Source organism: Pezoporus occidentalis, unplaced genomic scaffold (assembly GCF_034315485.1).
Source record: "Pezoporus occidentalis ecotype Australia unplaced genomic scaffold, CSIRO_AGI_Poc_V1 ctg18, whole genome shotgun sequence".
Classification (NCBI taxonomy): Eukaryota; Metazoa; Chordata; class Aves; order Psittaciformes; family Psittacidae; genus Pezoporus; species Pezoporus occidentalis.
This window is the reverse complement of record NW_026913640.1, coordinates 6616746-6641958: the sequence shown is the minus strand read 5'-3', so window position 1 is coordinate 6641958 and position 25213 is coordinate 6616746. Positions and strand designations below refer to the sequence as shown.

Here is a 25213-nt window from a genome sequence, read left to right as displayed (position 1 = left end):
GTGCCTTTAAACAAAATACATCTCCCAGAAAAGACATACACCCACACTTCCCCCTTTGACATTCATGCCTATGGCAAAATTATGTGCACGTTTCCCTTATTGCATAATTGTCTCATTAGCACTGCAGAAAGAAGGTGATGACTTTTCCCTCTGTGCCATCAGGCTAATCCAAGAGCAATCCTGCCTGGTGCAGCAGGAGCTAAATTTGCTTTTTGACATGGAAGGGGACTCTGAGCCTCCAAGGTGGCACTGGGAATTGAACTATGACACTTGAGTGCTGGCATTTACTCTCAAGCCTTAAGGAAGATGATGCCAGTGGACCAGGCTGGTGTTTTCCTTTTCCTCTCTAAACATAAATATTCATATTCAAATTGCTTTCGGATATATTTAAATCAATAAAATGTTCTGGATGATAGTCAATAGGGCAAAAAACAAGGCAAACTTTTAAAATGCACTGATGTAGTGCATACATTAACCATGAAACCTGGCTAAAACACAGCGGTATTTACTTTTTGCTATTCAGAAACACGGCTTGGCGACTAAAATTAATAGAACTTGTCTGGAGGACAGCATGAGCTTTCTAAGAGCTCTTTCAGCTTAAACCTATGCCCTAGTTTTTGCCTTTTTTTTTTTTTCAAAATTCCAATCTAAGCAGCAGCACGCCTGTCCTACTGGCACAGCGAGGCCATGGAGCCAGCATTCTTTCCAGGGCTCACGGGTCCGAGTGTGTCAGGAAGCCTGTTGATGGATCACATCTAGAAGAGGGACTGGTTTGGCAGAACAAACAAACAGGTCTCCATTCACAGTGACCAGCCCTGTGTGTGTGTACATGTGTGTAAAACCTTCCTATCTTTGTTTTGCATGCCCATCCCACCTGGTCAGGAGAATGCTTCTTTAGGTTTACAGCATCAGCCTCTCATGCACATCATCTTTCTCAATATCTGACAAGCTTGTACCTTTTAAGCTCCCACAGTTTTTATTCTATTGTTAAAGTGGGAATGGGATCATGGAAGGCTACATTTGAACTGCGCATCCAAATACATCATGAAGAGTCACCAGGAGGCACCTATTTGAGTTCATCTTTGTGCACAATGCCATGCACCCAAGACAGCTGCCCTACAGAGCTCCCTGACTTCCACATCCTGGCTTGGTAAGCTATTAACTGGGTTTTAGAAAGCTAAATAGAGCCCTAATACATCCTGTAAGAGGGCAAGAAATACTCTAAGTAATTCATTACTATCTTGTGTTATTCTGTCATAAGGCAGCAAATGAGCATTTGTAACTACAGACTGTTGCAATCAAAAATTGTATGCCAAATTGTCTGTTAAAAATTTCAGCCAAATTAGTAAACAGTGAGTATTAGAGGGAGTAAGGTCTGCATGCAGCCATGTGCATTTGGTCTGTGTGTAACGAAACAGGAAATCTCAGCACCCCGTTCCAATTAAGCAAAGACTGATTTCTCATGGAACATAAAGTTTCTACTTTTCACCCAGAACAACTGTATGCTGATGCTTTAAATAGTGGTAAAACATTGTTTTTAATTTCACACCTCACATAGCACAGTCAAATGCTTCATAACAAGATAAACAGAACTTTAGGCAGAGCTTTGTGACTGAATTCAAACAATGATTTCCCCCCACAATATGTACTCAAGGTTTGCAGGGAGAATACAGAAACTTGTTGGCTAAGGCCACATAAATGAGTTCTCTGGTGTTCTGGCTGCTGCTGCCAATCCTAGTCAAGAATGCGTTAACAGTGGATGCATTGATCCAAATCCCATTATTCCCACCACCCATCAAGTAAAGAACTATTTATTCTATTTCTGTTCTCCTTTTGGTTGTATCGTAGGATCGAACAACTTGCGACTGGGAAACAACACCGTGTTCTTCTTGAGAAAATGCATACCCATCTGAAAGAGCAAAGGAAGAAAAAATAGGTCACTGGAGTCCAGCTCAAGGGCATGCACTTCAAACATACACCGCTGTGCACTACATTGCCTATGTGGCATGGAAAGGACATCTGCTGCCAGCTCTGTTTCACTGCTCCCCTCCCAAGGCCAGGTTAATGTACACAGTCAACACTTCAATCTGAGTTAACCTTACTAGGAACCTATAGACTGATTTGGATACCATGTGTACTCCCATAGTGGCAGAGCTTCTTTAAAGACATGACAGGTAGAGATTTAGGTTTTGGCTTGATTCCCCTATAGTCAGCTTGATATCAGCACTTTCCTTGAGGAACATGGAAATGTCTAGACTACAACTGGATCTGAGTTACATTATCTTCTTGAATTCATTCAGGAATTTTTTTTTTTTACAAGTTTTCAGGTGTCATCTGACAAATCACAACAAACAACTCTTTATTCTCTTGGCCAGTCACCCATATCTTGGCTAGACCAGACAAACATATTCTGGAGGTCTATTTTGCACAAGTTATTCCTGTTGGCTAGTACCATCCTTTAGTCTCCTTAGAAATTACTCAGATGAAAATAACTGTGTCTCTGATTTCTTTTAAAGCATTGTGGACAAGGCAAGTGACATTTCTGACATCATCAGCAAAACACCTCGCTACTGGTAAAACAGTCTCAAAAGCCAATGGACCAACATGGTGAAACACCAAACAGTGTTTACAGCAGACATGACCCTACAGAAAATCCAGAACAGAAAACTATAGCAAAGGACAACAGACTTTGTGACACCACAGAAAGATGTAAATGGGTAACCAGAAAGGAGAAGGCCAGATCAGCAGAGTTATGAAAACGGAGCAATAGGGAAGTCACAGGCTATATAGAACCAGCTAATGCTTTGTATGAGAAAGCAGGCAAGAGTTGGCAAATGTAAACACTGCCTGGGAGAACCCAAGAATTATACTATGGCTAACTCTGCATGGGCAATTCTCCATCTCCCCCACGAATGGCTCTGAAAGCAGCAGCTTGCAAATTCTGAAGTCCTACCCCAGATTCACCCTGGGCTGAAAGACACAGCATCAGATAAGGATGAATGTCCCAATTGCTACGCAGAGACATAGCAAACACCTTTCAGGTGTCCTCCCTTAACAGGCTCAAGGCCAGGTTCATGAAGCTTTGAGTAACCAGGTCTAGTGGAAGACCATGGTAGGGGGGTAGGAACTGGATGGTCTTTAAGGTCCCTTTCAACCCAAACCATTCTATGATATTCCTCACCATCTGGTACCAAGGTGAGATAAGTCTGGAGCACAACACAGACCCCATGACAGAAAAGCACATGGGCTGACACCCTCTTAAGGCAGGAGGGCCTGAATGCATCCTTCTTTGAAGCAAGTGACTGATACTGGGAGCCAGGAAAAGCCCAGAAGGCCAGAAATTAACTGTATACCCTGAGCGAGGTTTGTTAAACCTTCACCTTGACCACCAAGCTGGGACAATGTGAGATGAGCAGAGGTGCTCAGGCACTCCTAGATCTTTTCCTCTTGCCAATGCCTGGAACACGGAGGGTGGTCACTAACTCCTATCTCCTGTAAGCTGCTGGGAACAGTCCCGCAACTCTAGGGATGACTACTGTTCAGTTAATGTGGAGGGTCTTCTCTCTCACAGGGTGCAGGTGAATGTCGCCTCTGAAGCCACAGCAGCTTTGCTGTAGATTTGAGCTCTTGAGGCAGAAGGTCCGCTCCCTTAACAGGAGAGCACACTATCAGCAGGTTAGCTGACCTCAATCACAAGCATGATAAATCTTTGCAGTAAACAGAGGGGATCCAAACAGAAAGACATCATCCAGAACTAACTCCAGCCACATCTCCCTCTTGGAGTAACTGCAGGAGAGTATGAACTTTGATTTGATTAAGTGACTGATCCTCCCAGCATCCCTTATGACATTCCCTAAGCAATTCCACGCCAACATACATACAGGTGCAGAGGTATAGGCTGGTTTTTCCTGCCTCTAGCTGAAGGTTCACAGAATACATTCACAAAATGCAAACAGACTTTTGGAAAAAAGTATGTACGTGCTGGATAATTGCAAAGGAAATACGATTTACAAAACAGGCTTTCATTTAAAAATGGGTAGATTCACTCAAACAAATACTTCCACTGGGCTTGTTCCACTCTAAGAGCCAATATACTGTTAGCTTTTTGGCTAATTTCTTCATGGAAAGTCAACTTGGTGAAAGACTGCAAGCTTGAGCCCTGAAAGACTGAAGCCAATGTCTCATAACCTGGTGTTTAAACCACAACACCTAGTCTGCATCAAGATGGCTTTGTTATATTTACTTATCCAGTAAGATTATTCAGTGCAGTGGATTCTTTAACAGCCACAACTGCTGCAAATCCAGTGCTGACCACACGAGTGTTCAGAGCCTATCAGCCCCAGGAACCTTTCCATAACCTGCTTATTTCCAGTGTTGGCACAGACCTATCAACAACCAGGCAGCCCAAACACCCTGCAAAGCCAATGCAAAATGCAAAGAAATACATTCACCACCCTCACACCCTATAGAAAACACCTTACCACAGCAAAATACTTTGGGTTAAGATGATCAATGGTTAAGAATAGCATCCTCCTGTTCTTCATCCATCCTGAAGTATCAGCACAGAGGGGTTTGTGGGTACATCATGGGAAAAGCTGTGACCCCCACACTCGCACAATGCCCTACTTAGTTGAAGCTCAACATTTGGCAGTTTATTTAGAAACTTTCCTGCTGATCTCTGTACAGGAAGATGAGTTCACATTACACTTTTTTATTCATATTAAAATTAAAATTCAGCTTTAAGCTGTTTGGGCAGGTGACTGTGCCTTGCAGAGTCAGAACACTGTGAATGCTCAAGTCTCATCCACACTCCCCAACCAGCTCTACATTTCCACTGTTTTCAGACCCTATCCTGAAAACAATGAAAGTTTCCATCTGCCCATTACTAGGGAACTTTTCAGAAGCTTGAACTTTTCCCCCAGCTTCAATTTTAAACCACACCTATGAGGCTGCCCTGGGAACAAGGCCCTCATTGTTCAGCTGTCCTGCAGCAGCCCAAGGAAGGAGCACGTTTCTTTGGGGCTTTCTGGGCACAACCTACTCACGGCCGTTGCAGAAGGAAGGACCTTTGTACGCAGAGACCTCTATTAATGGAGGAAAAGCACACTGGAGTATCTGTCAGTGGGGCTCATTTTGAGGAGATTCACGTTCTCATCAAATCTAAGGTTTCACTTGTAGCAGATTATTATCAGGCAACCTACCAAATTTTAAAAGCATCCCGTTGGCTTTTCTTTTTTAAAGCTTTGATAGTCTATTAGTTGATCAGAATCTAGTATCCCATTAGGTTTCTAATTTAACACACTCTTTTTCTGCTCATTGGAATGACTATTCTGGTCTGTGCAATGCTGGATTAGAGAAGCTATCTCCATGAATGTATCATGCACACGGTAACGTTGTGTAAGCCCAACAGCTTTGAAGACCAATACCAGAAAGGGTCCAGAGTGCTCTTTTCATTCCAGAAAATCTGCTCATGGAAGGACTGCGTATAGTTCTAGTCACTTTAGGGACTCCTTGCACTCTCCTCTGATACACCTGAACAAATGCATTTTATGGTCATATTGTTTGCCTTTGGGGAAAAATGTCCAGATTCAAATCCTTTAAAATTTTTAGGGTTCTGTGGGACAGAAAGTGCCTTTTTTTTTTTTTCCCCAAGAAAAATCTTTTAGGAAATGTTTCTTCTTAGATACCACAAATGTCCAACATAAAAATCAATGTTAGGGCATCACTTGGCAACCAAATTCTCACTCAGGTCCAGCGCCTGGGTCTACACACTTTTTAAGGAGATTTGCTATGATGTCACAGTTCACATTCACCAGTTAAACAGTAAATCCTAACTCAGCTTTGACTCCCCCAGCAACCCTCTTCCCCTTACCCTGGGACAGCGAGAGCTGCTTTAAATCTTGAATATTTTGACTAATGCTTACAGAAAACATTCATTTTTCTGCTGATAAACTATGCCTGTGTTTTCTAAAGGACCCAGGAGGAATTCCTGACAAATGGTCCCATCTATTTCTCCCCAGATACTAACCTACTGGTATTTGCATGCAGAAAACGGAGCCAGATACCACAGCACCAATTCTAAACTAATTATTCTTATTACTTTTTCTTAACTTGACTTTTAAAAGATTGCAGCTCCACTTGGCAGTCAACAAATATGGATCTTGACAAAAATACAGAATATTTCAAACATTTGCAAGAGAAGAACTGGAGTTACAAAGTATCTCAAGTATCTACCCTGTTGTTTTTCAAATCAAAATGCACCAGCATAAAAGTGAGAGGAAGGTGTCCGCTAGTGGAGAATTAATGATGGGATTAGAGCCCTCAGCATGAACACATTATTATTATTTATTATTCAGCAGCCCACATACTGTGAAATGAGCCTCAGATGACAGGTGCTTTTTCTCCATTGATTAATAAGGTGCAAACCATATGCTCTGCGTTCAGATTTATTCTATGCAATCACCATATTCTGTCAAAGGAAGGGGGATTTTCTTTGCTAGCATAGGAAATTTGGGCCAAGTGCAGTAATCCTCATTCAGGCATGGCTCTCTGCATTTCAGGGGGAGTTCTGCTGGAGCAGGGCTTACTGAGAGCAGGATTCAGCTCTATGTTTAAGAGCATGCTGAGACAAATGACAAATAAACACTGGCAGGGGGGATTCTGAATTACAGGAGGGAAATCGCACTAGAGGGATGCTATGGGACCTTCCTTAGACACACAAGTCTGAGGGTACCTGAGCAAGTGGGAAGGATCACCTTTCCCATGCTGCTGGTGAGGCTCTGAGGGCACAGGTGATACAGGTCAGTCACGCAGGAGCATAGGGAGGTCAAGAACTATCTTTTGTATCTACAGAACTCATCTAAAGGAGATGCTACTTTCACAAAGTTGCAGCAAAAAAAGAGACGTAAACTTGCATGGAGACCTGGGGAAAGCTCATCAGGAGAGAAACCTCATTGCCAGCAATGAGAGAGAGGGAGAGCTTCTGGAAGCCATTATTGCTCCTTCCCCTAAGTGTGAACCCCACAGCATACTAAATCAAAGGATCCAAAGACACACCTGAGAGGAGCCTGGTGGCATTTCCTGCTCACTGTTTTTAGAAAGCAGATGGCAACAGACAATCTCTGATTTCACCAGGCTCCTTTGCCAAGAGCTACACCAAGCCCAGAGGCCAGTGTCATCACTGCTGCCTACAGGATTCTACTGAGATGATTATGGGCTTGACAACCACATAGAACTTTTCCACTGAGGTCTCAAGACAAACACCCAATATGAATCTCACCGTATTTTCTTTTAAAGTTTTCATAAAGCTTCCCAAAAGTTATACTAGTAGGAAGGAACCATATGAACTTGGACAGTACAGCTAGTAAATAGATTTCTTTCATGCTTCTGACAGCTCTATAGAATTCAGGAGCACAAAACCAAAGTCGAAGCAAGAAAAATAGCCATGAACATCTTATAAACATTAAGGGCATACCTTTCCGACAGGGGCTATTCTCCAAGGCAGTCACTCTGAGCCAGTTTCTTTACTGGGAGGAGGCGTTTAAGAGATTAATCCTGGCTGGCGCTCATGTATGGCACTAACATGGCACTGGCTGTGTGGCACTTCGAGGGCTGGATCCACCAGAGCCTGGTGCTACATGGGAGCACCACAGCCATGCATCCTGCCTGAAGGTCTTATGCTGTGCTAATGCTTTTGGGGAGGGGCTGACTCACCAAGAGAGAGATAAGGAAATACAGAGTGAGCTTATGGCTTTCATACAAGTCTGTGCAGACTTACCTCAGTCATCTTTTTCCTGCCTCCACAGACCACTAGTAGCGGCCCAGAAACTCCCCATTACATTGTCCTTGCCATGAGGTTGGAAACAAAGCTATTTAGGTCTTATTTTCTCTTAAAAAATTTAGAAATGGTTGTTGTCAAAAATGATGTGACTCATTAAAGAGTACTGCATCTTTACAATCTGTGCTAGGAAATTCAATCCCCTTTTGTTTCCATCCTGGGACCAAGGCAGTTGATTTACTTAAGCCTTTGTCAGCTTTAACTAAACAAACCATTTTCCTGCTTTATATGCAAGTGTCAGATACCAAGTTGAAGCCATATAAGCAATTTCTGGAAGAAGTGGCCTTCACAGGCTGGGAACGCTGAGCATGGTGGAAACATATGAGCAGTTCAAGACTTCAAACAGAGTGCTTGTAACGTGATTTAAGATATTGGCCCAGCATGTCAAGGCTACTGCCCTATTCATCAACTCCTTGCTTTGAAGATTTCTAGCATTTAGTAAACAGTTGTGTGATGGAGGGTTGTGAAAACAGCACATATGTTCCCCGGATTTCACATGGCCTTGTACACATAGCAGCTATGCAACACTGGAAAATAACATTTGACAAGAGATGACAGAATTTTTAAAGTCACGGATATGCCATAAAAAGCATCTTTCAATCCTAACTGCTTCACAATCAGAACTTATGTTCATGTAGAAAAGAGACTGCTGATTGTAACCTGTCCTGAGTGGCCTGACTCATTTAGCACTTAATTTGCATTTATAGGGAAGCTAGTTATCCAAATTAGGGTTTGTTTTGATCTCATTTTCCTCTCCCAATAGCTATTCACCTACTAACAATGTGATGATGTGTTCTATCAGACTGAGAGCGTACATCAAGGCTGACTAGTTACCACTGGTGTATCTCCTTTCTGCATTGTGGTAAGTCTCTAAGCAGACTATTTGACAGCAATTCATTTATGCATTTTATGGATTGCTTCTGCCAATCATCATCTTTGGAATTTCCTCAAAGAGTGTGTTTGCACATCCAAAGCCACGCTGCCATCAGCATCCCTGGCTCCTTGACACAAATGATTAAGTCCTTGCAGAAGCATGTGGTCCACACGGCTGCTCTGTGCACCAGTCTCTTTTCCCAGGAGCAATTGGATTGATCGCTGAACGCGCTACATCCCTTGACAGTGACGGCCTTGCAATGATGCTATGAAGGATAAAGACTAGCAGATCCGCAACAGTCCCACCCCTTCTAGTCAAATTCCTCACGGAAAACAGGAATACTCCTGGCACTTGGCTTCTCAAATCCTGGCCCTGCTTCCATGGCCTGAACCATAACAGCTCTGTTACAGATGACACAGCCAGCAATGAGATTTGACTTCCCTGAGTTTCTTAAACAGCCACAAAGTGTCATTTCTCACTGCAATGGCAGTAACCTAAATCCTGAGTGCCTGCCCCTTGCCCTGTACACCGGGGGCTGTTTTCTTTAGTAAGATAAGCATATTTTTATCACCTTTTAATCACAAGAGAGACTGCATTTTACCACTCGAAGGGGTTGACCAGACTCCCTGGCCCCTTCAGACAGCGTGGTCATTCGGGGTATCTGCCCTACAGAACTACTAATTTTTAATGCTGTGGAAGCCTTTCTAACACTGACAAAAAATGTCAGGTCCAGCAGATAAAGGCCTGTCATGTTCCTCTAGGAAGATGAAGAAATGTTTGACCTCTACACCAACAAGAAATTCAATTTATCCCAAATAGCAGCAACAGTGAGGTGTGTGTGATGTTGCATCTCTTACCACAGAAGAAGACAAAGAGGAAAAGGAGAGTTTTCCTCATCAGATACATACAAAACCCCTACGTGGCATCCCTGAAACACAGCTGCACCCTCAGCTAACCACAGCTAATACAAGTTTGCATAAAGAAACCATTTCTATTAAGGCTAGGTTCTATCACAGCATTTATTTTATCCTGCAGAGTTTTTGATTTTACAGTGTTTTTGAGACTATCAGTATTTTCCATTTAGAGAACCTCCGTATAGGGATTTTGTCGTCCGGGCCTGTTGATTGAATCCTAAGGAATTATCCGCATTTGAGCTCCACTTGCCTAGGGCCAAGTACACGAATTCCATTTCCAAATGTATGTGCCTTGCTTGGCAGCTCATCAGCCTCTGTGCTAGATTATCTCTACCTACAGTTTAATTAAAAAATAATCACCCTGCGCACGCCTCACGCGGGACTGACTGCTGTGAAACACACATGCATACACGATCCGCTACTCACGTGATACACTTTGCTGGACAGAATGAGCGCGGAAAAGGCTCGGAGGAGTTTTCCTGCCCAGCCTTTTTAACAAATGATCACGTTCGTTCACGCTGAGGGAGAGAAAAAGAAACACCAGTGAGTAACCAGCTGATTTCAAGGTAAAAGTCAACTGTGTGAAAGTACCTGGTGGCTTTGACATCCTCAGTGTTCAAGAGGCCTGCAGCATGAAAAAGATATTTCTCTTTCTTTGAACTGCACATTATCAAGAGGACTACTAATGGAAGCTCCTCCTTTTTAAGGCCACTTTGTGTAAGTTTCCTTTTAGTTAACCCATCCCTATCATTACCATCATTGTGATTTCTGAATACCCAATGCCTAGTAGGTAGGCATGCCTATTTAATGCATTGCCTACACATTATTACAAATCATATCAGAAGTCTGACATCAAGTGATATGTAACATTAAAAATGAGATTTCTCTTTGGTATTATATAAATGTATCACAATACCCACAAAATGCCTTAGAGAGAAGGAGCAAGGCACTCTGACTTAGCACATGGTAAAAGGCTTCTATCACACCTGCAAAATGGCCTGAAGCAACCAAAGGTGGGACCCATAGTTAACTGTCTTCTAAAGAACACTCTCCTTTTCACCTCTTATACTGTAAAGAAAACTTTCTAGCCATTTTTTGATTAAAACCCCTTTAGTTTACACAGTTCCTGTCAAAGGTGTGAAAAATTATTACTGCATTTACAGAAAGTGAAAATACAAACTTAGGGTGAAAAATACATATGCTTACAGCAGGTTTCACAGATGTACGCAAATCATTAGGGACACTCTCCACTCTGATTTTTATTAAAAACACAACTAATTTCATTAAGAACTTTATGCCCAGAGTTAAACAATGACGAAGATCCTGGCCTTTCAAACCACCTAATTACATATACAAATCCTACTAAATTCAGTGGGGTTATAAAATAACCTCGGGGTCCACATTTCATTGCACTGGAGCCTCAAACAACTGTTTTATATCAGATTATTTTGAAAAAGACATTACAGTCTAGTTTAAAGTTCCTCTGCAATTATGTCAGGGCTTTTTCCATCTCATCCTTGTTCCTAACACCAAGATAAAACCAGTGCATAGAAGGGATCTGTTTGCTAGTGCAGCTCCTTGCAGTGTCTTTATGCCATTTGCACTACATTTGCACTGTTTCCATTTTCAGTCTGCTTGTTCTTTCACATCTTTATTCACAAGCAGTAATTCCACTGGTTATGCTGCACACATGGATACACATCTAAATGGCAACCTTGATATGTTTCTTGGATTAGATTACAAATTCACATACATTTACTATATGGAATGGAAATCCCATCAAGCACAGCTGCTGCTGTCAACAAGGTTACAACAGCTTTAAACAAACAACTCCCTTTCATGGAAACAGTTTGCTAACTTCAAACAAGCAAGTAACCAAAGAATCTCCGAGATGCCTATAATATGTAATCCAGCCATGCAGGCTTATGTTCCACTTAATAGTCCATTAGCGTAATATCCAGGCTCGCAGTCCTCTCTGTTCACTGTATAATGAGATGTCCACAAAAGCAAGGGAAGAATCCTTCTATTTCTCTATGGTCTCTAAACTTAGACACCTGCACTAGAAACTTGTACGGCCTATGGACCCCTACTTAAAATCAGCATTTTCAGACACTTGGTTTCTGCCCCTCCTTCCTTTGGCACCACAGAACCACACCTGCAACGGACAAGCTTTCTCTACCTCCAGTCAGTAGTATTTCCTCTATATAATATGGAAGTTGATAACAGATTTGGAAGCAAAACTATAGACACCAACTGAGTATCAAACAAACTTTGGGAGCTCCTAGATCACGAGATCTGCCTGCGTTCAAAGCAGTAGGATCACAGGTTTTCAACAAAAACAGGGTTACAGCATGGAAGTTGCTAAAAATCCTGGAAGTTCCAACTGGTTAAAAAACCAGCTGGCAGTAAGAAAATCAAGTACATACACAAAGAAATCTCCAACTGCTCAAAGCAGGTAGCATAATAGAAAATACGTATTGCAAAGAATCACCAGGTAAGGGGATAGCAAGACAAGAGCTCTCTCTCACCTTTAACAGGGTTATGAAGTTAACAACCTACATAATCATTACCAGTTCATCTAAAAACTAGCAATGCTGTACTATGAAACCTCATGCTGATTGTGGAGGGCTGATGGGTGACTTGTAAGCCCACTGACTGGTAAGTGCAGTGAAACACGGTCTGAATCTACTGCTGTCCTGTGAATGACAGAAGTGGAATACCTGTTCATTTCTGCAGGTAAGGAACATAAAATTAGAGTCTTTTCCACTTCATCAGGAGAACTGGAGGATGGTTTTGGATAGGTGGCTCAAAAAAGGAATCTTAAACCAATCAAAAACATTCGTTTTAAGGGACAAATAAGCAACCTGGAGGAGGCTCCAGGGAGACTTTACAACAGCCTTCCAGTACCTAGAAGAGGCCTACAAGAAAGCTCAAGAGGGACTTTTTGCAAGGTCTTGAAGTGACAGGACAAGGGGTAATGGCTTTAAACTGACAGAGGGTCGACTTAGATTAGATATAAAAGAAGAAGCTATTTACTGCGAGGGTTGAAAGGCCCTGGCACAGGTTGCCCAGAGAAGTTGCAGAGGCCCCATCCCTGGCAGTGTTCAAGACTAGATTGGAAGCCTTGAGCAACCTGACCTAGTGGAATGTGTCCCTGCCCATGGCAGGGAGCTGGAACTGGATGATCTTTAAGGTCTCCTCCAACCCAAAGCCTGTAATTCTATGAACATCTGCTACAAAGTCCTTACACTGAGAATGGAATTAACCACAGCAGCAAAAGGCACGAGAAACAATTTTTTCATCTGCTTGTCTACCACACAGCAACAGCTGAAGTGCAGGATGGTACCTGCTACAGGCCAATAATGATTAGCTCCTCAGGCTTCTACATGCACTGCATGGAGGAGAGCATGCTGTGAAGGGACTTCTGGACAGGAGGGCACACTACAGTTCTAAGGAAGCCAAAGCTTGACTATCTTTGATATTGCTAATTATAATGAACAGTTTCAAAACTGAAGTCACACCCGATTTTCCCATTTGGGAAATTATACTGGATTGTATCTATGCAGGAAAAAAAACCAAACAAACCCTCATGGAAGTATTAGAGCATTTGTGGTTTAAGTACATGGGATGATTAAACAGACTACAAGTCAAGACTAGTCAAGTACTATAAAATGAGCTCTTAGTACATTGAGGCAAATGCAGCGCAGCTCTTCTGAAACAGATGAGCATTTGATTTATGAACAGATACAATACAAGACGTGAAGGGAAAGAAAATTGGTTCAGTGGGATTCTTAACTGAAGTGTTTGCATTGAAACAGAGTCCCTGCTTTCAGAAAAGGTTTTTGTCTGCTACCAACAGTTAACAGAGTGAAGACTTTTCAGTCTCCCTCACACTTTGATGCAAAACTATGGGTAACATCAGACTTGCAGGCACCAGGCTTGGCCTCGCTCACAGAAATATTGCTTGTAAATCAATCCCAAGTATCAGCCATGATTAAGTGTTAATTGTGCTTTCCAGTGACTCAGAGCCAGTGCCTAAATCCTCCTCAGGGTCTAAGGATGGCATCTTAAGAGGCACTGAGGTGAAAAGATGAGAGATATTAAGATCATAGTCTGAATACTGGATGTAGTTGTGCTCATACTCAGGACCTCTAAAGTGGTGTCAGAATGGAAGAAATCACAAACTCAGACAGCCTTACGGGAATCAGTGACCTGGAAAGTGACACTGAAATATGGTGGTTAGTTAATGACCCCAAGAGGGGTAAGGGAGAAACACCACCTATCTGTAATTATATGAAGGACAAAGGACACAGACAAAATGCTTTGAACTAAACAAAACAAATAGAAGATTAGAACAAAAACTATTACAAAAATGTCCCAGTTTGGATGGTTACTACAAAGAAATTATTAAAAAAAAAGCCACTACTCAAGTCACAAATAACCCAAACAAACCAGATGCAGTTGTTATCAATAATGAAGAACACCTGAGCCAGGAATACCTTTGCAATGGCTTTCCGAGAGGATCAAGATGATTTCTCTCTGCCTGGAAGACTATGCTAACAACATTACATGAATTCATTAAGAGGATGACAAATCAAAATGTAAACTAAAGGCAACTTGTTATTTTGTAACATTATTTTCCATTCAACAAACACATGACTCTTCCATTTTTGTATCTGAATTGCTCTAAGGCGTCAACAGAGACCTTAATTTTATTTTCCTGTATTCTCCTCATCCCTCACAAAAGAAAATAGCCCTTAAATCTGGGCAACAAACATCTGGCTTTACACATTCAAATGAAGCACATCAAAACAAACAGAATAATTCAAAGCTGACCATAAACATCCCACTGTCTCATTTGCTCAAGTAATTAAAAAAAGATGAGCTTCACCACCAATTAATCTACTGAGCACTAATTAGCTTTAATGAGGATTTGTGGTACTTGGTACAGCTTGACCCAGAATGTCCTCAAGAGTCCACTAATTGGTTGGTGTCAAAAGCAGGTCTCACAAAGAAGGGAAGGTTAAAGTGGATGCAGGTGTCCTTAAAATTGGATCTACTCTGAGAAAATACACACATAGCCCACCTAAAAAATAAGAATTAAAAACATCAGGGCCCCTCTTCTCTTACTAGAACTGAACTCTTCAGAAATGAGTTTGTATTTTGTTATGACTTACTAGAGGAGATAGAGAACACAGGCACACCAAATGACCAAAGACACTTAGCTGCCATTGGTTTTAACTTGCTGCCTTTCTGGATTATTCAAGCACATACACACACATGAAATGACATGGTTTGTTTCTGCTTTTCCACTTTCTAGAAGGAAGAAGTAAGGTACCAGAGAAGCCTTACCAGGGCTGCTAAAAATGACACCGACAAAACCCGGAAGCACATACATATATCCAAGGTGATACCCCTTGCTGCCTTGAAAACATGCAAAGAACCCATGGCAGAAGCACAGCTCTTCAGTGCAAAATACCCAACATCTATGGGTAAGCCCAGACGACAAGCAGGCACACAACTGTTTTCCCTGTCATCTGAATAGCTATGAACCCACTTGCCTTACTGCCTGCAGATGAAGTGGTCTCTGTTTCTTCTATCCTATGGTGCTGCCACAGCATTTAGCAACAAGTAAATCATTGTACAGCTTGGTTTAAAGAGAGAACCCTCCAAAGCTTACGCTAAAATTCTGCCCTTAACTCCACAGCCTCTCTCCTACCCACAGTCATTTTCAAATGGAGCATTAGGCAAAACCTCCTTGTTCAGCCTCTTTCCTTCCACTGTCACATACTCTGTTAAATGCATTGCTGCCTGAGAAGCCCTGGCTAGCCTCCATTCCTCTCCTGTTGGAAGAAACATCTTGCAGTGCATTATCCTTGCACTGCAACAGCAGGGAAGGAGGGAGGGAGTGAAGGAGGGAGTAAGATAAGAAGAAATTTTTTTGCAAAATACTCCAAGATCAGGAAGTTTCTGTCCCTGTCATCTTTAGCTGGGGATGAGATTTTGAAGAGATGAATTTGTTCAACACTGAAGTATCCTTTTCTCCCCTTTTAAAATTTAGAATTAAAACACAGCCGTTCATTTCTTCCATACGTTCCAAACAGTACCTTACACAAAAGCTCGCTGTTTCTTTGTTGACATGTTTCTACTACTGAAAGTTACATCAAGATAAAATATGAAGAGCAACAAAAAAAGGTCTGAGACAGACTTCTCCAGCTTTGATCAATCCTAATTATCAAACTGCTTACAAGCAGACTGTTGATTTCCATTTCAGTCTCTTGGTTCTCAAACTCCATTAAGTTTCTGCTAAAGAAGAACCACAGGTTCAAGCACTATGACTTCTCCCAGAGTATGACCCGGCAGAGGGGACTCAGGGATCCCTTGCTGGCTTCTAGGACACACCAAGTATTCCAGAGGATTTATTCACAATTCCATCTCTCACCTTTAATGCAGTGTAACGCCACTTAAAGGCTTACAGCTTCAGTCATGGTCCTGATGGACAAAGAGCGAGTACCATAATGCAGGTAGAGTCTATGGCCACACCTTTGTAATTGGACAGAGACCCATTTTAATCCCTCAGATACTCCCTGTTGGGTGAGGGCACTCCCCCAGCCAAACTGCAGGCCTCAGTGTAACTTTTCTTTTAGTTTAGACTCGAGCGTTTACTTGAAGTCACGTAAGGGAGGAATTGGAGTTACAGAGCAGGCAAAGAGATGACAACTAACACAGACTTGGCATAAGGAGAACATGAAACCAACATTCTTCCAGACCAGGAGTTCAAAATTAGAGCAAGCAAATCACCCTCCTACGGAACAGCAAAAGTAGCAACTACAGGCTTCTGCTGGTTTCTCTCTTTCGGTCCACAAAGGGGAGATGTTATTTTTGGTTATCTAGCATTAGATTGCAGGAATGTTTTACTATGAGGTCAGAGTAGGAGGTCTTTTTAATTTAAAAGGCAAACAGGCATTACTGATAATGAAGCTGCAGTGTAATCAAAGGAAATCTCCAGAGCATTTCACAAGGAAGTATCTGAGGCATATAAACAGTAAAACAAAAATCAGCATTTTCTTTGCAGAGTCAGCGTCTACGTACACTGCTCCTTAATCACTCAGGATCTAGATGAAATAAAGAGACATCTAAATCCATGTTCCTATTGCTTTTTTTTCTGTGAATACTTAGCAAGCCATGAACAAAAACCCAGACCATGGCTAGAAGACCAGACGGTTACCAGGCACAGACTACAGGGAAATGACGATAGAAGTGTGACCTGTGCCACTTGCAGCCTGAGAGGTGGAAGAAGTTACCTATCAGAGGTGACTCTTGCAACACGACAACCAGGCTTTAGGGAGTACCAAGTCCTTCGTGAGGGTTCAGCAACAGCAAACTCTCTGGGGAAGCTGGAAGTCTTATGCCCTGTCATGGTACAACATCTCCAAGACTTGTTAATGCAGTGGCTTCTCAAGTACATGTGACAGCCACAGAGGAAAAATTCCTTTTTCCTAGGTAGGAAGCAATTACTGAAAGAACTTTCCCTCTCTGTGAGTTACATTTGACATTATCCAGACAACTATTTGTCTGTTAAGCATCATATGTATCTGGATGTGTGGCCCTTACATACTTGAATTAGCCGTGTAGTGAAGAGCTCTCCAGGCCTGGAACATGTGGTACCAAGCTCTTATGCCAACCCTCCTGCCACACCAACAGAACCCCATGGATCGATGACCTTCACCAGTGCCCTGGAGAAACACTATTACAGTTTGTCATTTGGGCTGGCAGCATGCTACTTCACCAAAACAGCAGCTTTCCTTTCCCATTACACCTCAGAGGTTTAAATGCAGGACCAAAGCACGAAGGAGAACCTGCATGCAGCAGCAGACCCCACATCAGGTACATGCAAGTCTTCCCCATGTTGCCACATCACTTGTGCTCATGGCAGAACCACTCTGAAACAGCAGACAAGAGGACAAGGCATCCACAAGCTTCAGCCAGCTTCTGTGCAGCACCTAGACTGTATGTAGAGTTCTAGGACAAAAATCCTCTTCAAGCTGGGCCTTTAAGTTGTACAGCTAAAACTATGACAAAGCTTTTCTTCTGGTGACAAGCAAAGATGATTTACATTTTTGTCATTAGCTATGTCCTAAGACAAAAAAAAACAAATGGATCCCTCCTTTGACTCCTCAAATCACTTGGACAATCCATTCTAGCCTGTGAGGTTGTTATTCCCAATCTTCTTTCCAAGACTGCTTCTTTAAACAGAATTGTATTGGGTTTATGTGGCAAGGTTTTGGTCGCAGGGGGGCTAAAGGGGTGACTTCTGTATGAAGCTGCTAGAAGCTTTCCCTGTGTCCAACAAAGCCAATGCCAGCTGGCTTCAAGATGGAGCAGGAGTGACAGGGCAGCTTTGGTGTGTAACTTGCATCCAGCCAGGGTCACCCACCACAAGATCACAGTATTACCAAGCACTTTTTAAATATACCATCGAAAAAAGCAAGCACTAAACATCACGTGCCTCTGCGAAAAGCAACAACCCTAAGAAAATAATAAATGAGAGGTCTCTGTGCTTAGAGTGCCGTCTATTTCTACGCACTGCAAACATTAAGCATGCGTTTATGCAGTCCATTATGGGAATGTGTTGAGAGGGGGACAGGTATCATCATCAGCTGTCCCAAAGCCAGCTAATCTAACATGAAGTTGAAGCTCCCTGGTTTTGCCTTCAGCCTTTCAAGAATGTGGGAAATGACTCAAATTAAAAGTCTGAGAAGCAGAGAAGGCTAAGTGTGGCTTGCTGCTGTTCATCTATCCTCCTTTTGCTATCACTGCTGTTTACTTCTTGTCCCTAAGTGCCTCACTTTGCACTTACTCTAGTGGGTTCTTGCTCCTATCCTCTACAGATAAGGTGGCAATACAGTTGCAATTATAACATTCTTTTCCTACTCACTCATTTTTTCAGAAGTAGTCACCTTGGAGGTTCAAGTTCTTCATGCTTGGTCTCTATGTAAAGATAGTTTGTTGTGGGTTTGGTTTATGTTCTGTTTGTTTTTTTTTAATCCAAATCTCCTCATTTAAAAGAAGTCCCCTTACATACTTTGACTAAAGTTAAAATGGCTTCTGTGTTTAAACCTCTAAACTCCTACCAACTTCTTCTTCCTTTTCTTTAGAAGGAAAAAGAAAACAAACAGGAAAACCCCAAAACTACAGAACAGCTTAGTGCAACAACAAAAACTGATGAACTTTGAAAGTGTCTGGATACAATTTAGAGCAAAGCTCAAGACATTTGGTTGACCTGTAAAAAAAACAAATTGCTTTTCTTTAAGCTCTTAAGTATTTTGTAATTGTCCACTAAATATTTAATATCTAGTGCAACTTCTGTTTTCTTGTCCTTGCTGAATGTAACTTAGTACTTGATTCTTTGCCACAAATCAGAGGTGCGAATGCAGGCTGTCCTGCCTCTCTTCCCAGACAGGGTTAGCCAACAGAGGAGCCCAGGCTGACTGCTGAAGCCATTAGGCTGGAACAGTTGTTATGGAGCAGTTCTCCTGCTGTGCAGCCTGGAGGGAAGATTTCTTCTTCTCTCCCCTGTGGAGATCCCTGGTGCCCAACCCAGTGGATTAGGCACCAGAGAGATTGGCCCCTTAATCAGTTTCAACTCTCATCTTGTTATGTTCTCTTTTTTCTAATCATTCCTTTCAATTCACAGCTCCATTCTGGCCTTTGTGCTGATTCTGTACCTCCATCAACTTTGACTTTGCTAACAAGTTTGATCACAGCTCTAAATCCTTCTCCAGGTCACCAGGTTTTAACCTTATTAGTGCACTGGATCTCCCTCAAGGTTACATTATAGGCACAATCAGGATGTGAAATAATTAACTGTACCAAAGAAAAGGCATGTCAGCTCCAACTGGTTCGTGCTAGCAGCTGGGTGCTTGGGTCCCCCATGCCAGTGGGAGTATAACAACTCCTTCACTCCTCTGGCCAGCTTCTGAGACCCTCTCTGCCCTCTGCTCCTTCCCACCTCTGCCCCACAGGCTCCCCACTGCTCAACTTGGAGCAGAAGCAGAAGCCAAGCTAGCAATTTCAAGTGCCTCACACATAGGGCTAAGAAATGCCAGAAATTAACAGTACATAATGTGATGATTCCTTTACTGATATGGGACAGGAGGGAGAGAGAAAGGGCCAAGTGTAAAATAAAACAAAATTATGCATTTTCCACCTACCATACACGAATGCTTACCATATGGAATCAAAGAATTCAAAAAAACCCCACTGATATCATTTTATGTGCTTTTTGCTAGTAAAAGGAGTCTAATATCTTTTTACTAGAAAAGCTGCAAGGAAAAATCGTAAATATGCCAGTCACTTTGTTGTGCACGCTGGTGGAGAAACCTTGCCTTGGCTTCCCAGAAATGGCGTGAAGAACATCTGGAAAAATTGATAAAAAGACTGCAAACCCTCAAACCGAAATACACCTCTCCCCTCTTCAACCTCATTTAATGCTCAGCTGCACTGGATGGGCTGGATTCAGACCACAGTCATGCATATCCTGAGTAAATACAATGAATTCAACGCATTCAGGAAACAAGAATTTGGCTCCAAACAGCCAATGCCATTTAACCAGTTGAAAACACAAGACTGAATTTGTTTCAAATAAGATTCATTGTACCTGCTGCTGTGAAGGGGCCTTACTGGCATGGTCTGCCTATTCAAGTAGATGTAATTTGAAATGCATCAATAAAGAGACAAAGTGCTTTGAAATATAATGAGCCCAAGCCTTGTTCCTCTTGATCTTAATGAAAAAGCTTGCCTCTTCCTTGGGAAGCACGAGATCAGGTCCTCAGCTCATTCACAGGTTTGTTAAAAGTGAAGGCTGTTTTACCGTTTCTGCTTCTGCTGGCGTGAAGCTGAGGGCTCTGCTGCTCTCAGCTCCCTGCACAGCCACAAGCCTCGGTCAGGTTTCCCATGTTCTCCTCTTCCTTGCTCCTCCACAGGGACTTGTGGAGTGGGCAAGTCTCCACGGGCGTCAGCTCACTGATTACCCACTGGGTCATGCAGCTATTGAAATGAGATAGGCGTCTGCCCTCACCCACCAAATAAAACCCAGGCTAAGATAAATAAGATGGCTTGCTCTCAGGGTGAGAGCTGGTCATGCACATTTCGCTAAAGCAACAGTGTTAGAAGCACCTAAATGAAAGAGAATCTCCACTGGTATGTCTCTTTGTTGAGGGCAGACAACAGAGACTGTGGGGAACTGATGTTTTAGGTACACTGAAAAACAGTATTTGTTTTACAAAATGGAGATGAAAGAAAGAGGTGTCTATCTATCATCAGTGGGTGAAAGCAGCAAGAGGAAAAAGGCATACTGAAAAATGCGCAGGAGCACACCACAGTGCTTCCCTGTTGCTTCCTTGTGACTACAGAACTACACCCCTCTTGTTTCGTTGTCACTTCCACTGTTCTGAGATACTGCCTCCCAGCTCTCCGAGTAACTGGAAGAAATTCTGCCCAGTATTTCAGTGTTGCAGGCATTTTTCTGCAACACCCCAGACAGGCCATTCAGCTCCTTGTGAAGTACACTAAGTCATGAAAGCTACATTGTTCTTTATTATCAAATAATGTTCTAATCTCAGCCACCAACCAATTAAAAGCAGAACAGAAAAACAAACAGAAGACTACCTTTAAAGAGAGCTCTTTGGCAATTCCAAGACAGAGAAACCCTCTGTAACAGGAAATCTACTGTCACAAGGAGGGTGCTGCACAGCTTTGCTCACTCTCCATTAGTTGGCCAGTGGAGCAATAAAGTGACATGGGTTCCAGAGTAAAGTTTGCTTTGGTCCCTCATCAGCCTTTACTCCACCTGAACTCCTGCTGACTTCAATGAGAGGTTAGATGGAGTGAAAAGTGAATGAGAATTTGAAGATTTGGCCCTTTATGAGGCAAGATTTAGTTGTAAACTTATTTAAAGACACAAAAATGTCTGCAGCTGAGCTCAATGACACTTTTGAACACAAACCTGTAGAAAAAAGCTGTTTGTTTTCTTTGTGTAAATCTTGCATGTTAACATAACTAGGTCTGCTGGGCAGGTGTCTCCACATGTCCATATTTACTTTGGCACAGGAGCTGTCCCTCTCACCTCTCCAAATTCATGTAAATTTAGTGTTAAGTCTTGCCTTTTGTTACATGAGAGTGCCAGGGACCCCTCTCCCTTCCTGCACCAAGGCTTGCTCACATTGCAGCTGGGCTGCAGTCCAGCTCAGCACCACTGGATGCCAGGCTGGGGAGGGCAAATTCAGGTACTCATCTTCCACAAGCAGGTAGGCAAGCAAAGCATGGGATCCATCACCAGCCCCTTACTGCGCTCTCTCTCAAGCTATTTCTGGACTTGCAAGTTTCCTAAGGTGCTTGAAATCCCCTGCTCCTGGAATCATCTGATAGTGAGATCATCCCAGTTTCCATGAGAAATTTTGAGCCATCTAGAGGAGATTGACAGAGAAATGAGAACACGACCGATTACAGCTCAAAACTATACACTTGATATAAAATCCAAGCGTCACTCTAATGTTATTTGCAAGGTTTCAGGACCCAGCTCAGGGTGCTGACACTCTTCCCTGTACAGAACAGATGCTCCCTGGTCTCCCACATGCCTTGCTGTTTGCTCCCTGCCACAGGTAAGGTAGAAATTTGTGCCTTTTTTTTTTTGATTGCTATAAGCAAATTCAATTTTATAAACTGTTCAAAGGGGCTGAGATTCAGAGGGATGTAACAGGCACTAGTGAAGACATCTTTTATTAACCTGGGAAAAGTGTGTCTAGCAAGAACAGACGGCAGGGTGAAGACCCTCTAAGACGGTGTGTGCAGATACAGGTACCAAGTGGCACATGCAGATCTCATAGCGCTCCCTCCCCATGTGCAGTGAGGACCTAGGTGCTATCCTGCTCACATCTTAGAAATTCAGCTGAGCCGCAGCAAACTGTTGGCACCCTGTTGTGCAAGCCTAGATGCACTCACTGCTTTTTGAGGTTTGTGAATTGCTTTTTATTTAGCAGGTTAACCCTAAACATTCAGATCTTGCACCTCATTTTTTTGTCTAAGGGCTAGGCAACGATAAAAGCAATTAGCTCCCTAAATCCTTCTCTTATCTGTAATTGGGTGTGATTTTTTTGTTGTTTGTTTGTGAAAAACACTGAACAAAAATAGTGTCTACTACATGAGCCAAGAAAATAGGCTCTGATGACAGCCAGCTTATCTTCCACAGCTGCCTGAACAAACCAGCACCTAACGGGTATGTTTTCAGGAACACTTCCAACCAAGAACTAACACTGGTACTTGGAGGTGGCAGATGGAGCCGTACAGTTTTAACACAGCTCCCTACTTTCCATTAGAAATGAGAAGACTCCAGTCACTTCCCCTTCCTGAATAGTGTCACACTGCCAGGAATGTCCCAAGAGCAATGGGGCTGCAGGCAGGAGGGCAGAGAAGTGCACATGTCCCGGCGCTCACTTCCATTGGCTTCAAGGAAATATTTAAAAAAAAAAGCGCATGAACCAGAGGGGCTGTAACTGCACAAAATTCCCACTCTGCAGCTTTCCCACCCTCACCCTTCCCTTTGGACAAGCACATGATTTCTAGCAGGTGTGAAAGAGCCAGGAGACAAACAAAAGAGAACAACTCTGAAGAGCACTCAGGAGGCCACATCACAAGCACAGCACACCAACTCCTAGCAGGCAGAGGCACTCTACCATTATCTAGTTCACAGATGGACCACCCAGAAAATCTGGGAGCAATTAGGAAGGAGAACAAACAAATTCATGGAAAGAAGGGGGGAGGGAGAATGGGAAGGACAGCCAGAAGGGATTCCTTACATCATCTCCATGCAAGCGTTTCGAGAATGAAGTGAAGCTATATGGAGGAGGAATGCAGATGAAAGAGTTTGCAGTGAGAATGCAATAAAATAAAAGGCTATGAAAACATGTAGTGTATGAATGAATTACAACAGGGCCATTACATTTACAGAAAGTCAGGTCAGTGTGTAAACAGAGAAGAAAACCATCAAGTTCTTGGAGACACATACACGCACATATAAACAGATCAAATGCTAACTGTCTCTCTCACTATTAACAGTATGTCAGCCCGCCTTGCAACCCGGGGGCTCATCAGGCAAAAAGCTGACTCACTCTCCTCTCCAGCTGTCAAGAACTGGCACTAAATATTGTCAGGAAAACACAAATGCTACAAAACACCACTATCTTATGCATGGATAGGAACCACAGCAACACTCAAGGGGCTCATACTGCCAGAGCCGTGTGGCTGGGAACAGCCAGTTTTCTACTGGCTTGGATTCCACTTGCCTGCCATCTACTCAGTCTGTCAGTCAGCAACTCACAACACCAAGTTACAGCATTTTTGCCTGGGGGAAGCTGACCTGATTTTGGTACCAAGTGCTTTGGCTCTAAGTGACTTTCAAGTGACTGCTCAGACCTCTGAAACGAAGACATTTTTAATTAAATGCCTGATTTCAGGTTTTAATTGTGGCACAGAAAGTAGCCTCTGTTGACCAGTGCTGCAAAGTCTGATCTTTGTTTTTAAATGATTTGATGTGCAGTTCGTGACTTCTGCAAGTAAGCACAACTTACAAACAGTGTTTTGTAGAATCTAAAAGTCACAGCAGAAAAATGACTCAAAATAAAAACTGAAGATACCAAGTGTTTTGAAGTGATCTTAATCAATAATGCTGTGTTTACTTTGTCTTGGTCTCTGAGAAGCAGACTCTGGTCACTAAGGACATCTTTTAAACACATTAAAGTTCACATAAGCATTTCTTTTAAAGCTTTTCAATTTACTATAATCTTGGTAAACTCACTCCCTGATAATTTTCCATATCAATAGTCCTTATTAACTCACACAAGTTCAATTGAAAAAAAATTCTACTATCCACTCATCTTAGCAGCAGCTACAATATGGCAATTAGTTTACCTTAGAATAGAGATCAAAGGCTCAAAGGATGACCCTGCCCCAGAAGAACAAAATCTTTTAAAAGCCCCATTCCACTCAGTTTGCTAGTTTATAAGGTTTGCTAAAATCCAGTTTAATGATCATGTAGTTTCTTAGCAAGTCATGTGGTGCCATATTGTGTAAGGAACAGAAGAGTTGGTTCTAAAACCTTTTTGATGGGGAGCTTTTCCAACCAGTGGATGCAGAACCACGATCTGAGATAGTAAATGAAACTGTTGGATGCAAAAGCCTCACTATGATTTTCTTTAGCTTCTTTCAGAAGAGACAAAAGTTCTCACACAACACGTACTCTCCCCTTACAATGAAAGATTCCATAACAGCAATATGTTCCAGTCCATATGGTGTGGATATAAGGGAGAGGCACAACGAGAAACTGAGAACACTGAAAGCAGCAGCCTGTAAGCTGCAGTGGAAAGAAGAAAAGGCATAAAAAAACCCTCAAGGTGAAACTGAATGAAGCCGTAGAGGACACGGGATTAGGCAGTTCTCCTTTTAACTACAGTCTTCATATCCTGAGTTGCAGACAGCTTCTTCACCTGACACTGATACCAGATTAATTGGTTGGGTTTTTTTGATGACAAA

At 42.5% G+C, this 25213-nt stretch overlaps 1 protein-coding gene across 4 annotated transcripts in view; it reads right to left on the bottom strand.

Annotated features, from left to right (window-relative positions):
• Positions 1-1518: 1518 nt before the first annotated feature.
• The window catches only part of ATP8A2 (ATPase phospholipid transporting 8A2), a 325549-nt gene continuing 301854 nt past the window's right edge, over positions 1519-25213 (bottom strand). For all 4 annotated transcript variants that reach the window (XM_062615166.1, XM_062615167.1, XM_062615168.1 and 1 more), the window contains 2 exons: positions 10052-10143; positions 1519-1909 (listed from right to left, as the gene is read on the bottom strand). In XM_062615166.1, the coding sequence (XP_062471150.1) occupies positions 1812-1909; positions 10052-10143 (190 nt within the window). In that variant the 3' untranslated portion in view covers positions 1519-1811. The remainder of the gene's footprint in view (positions 1910-10051; positions 10144-25213) is intronic.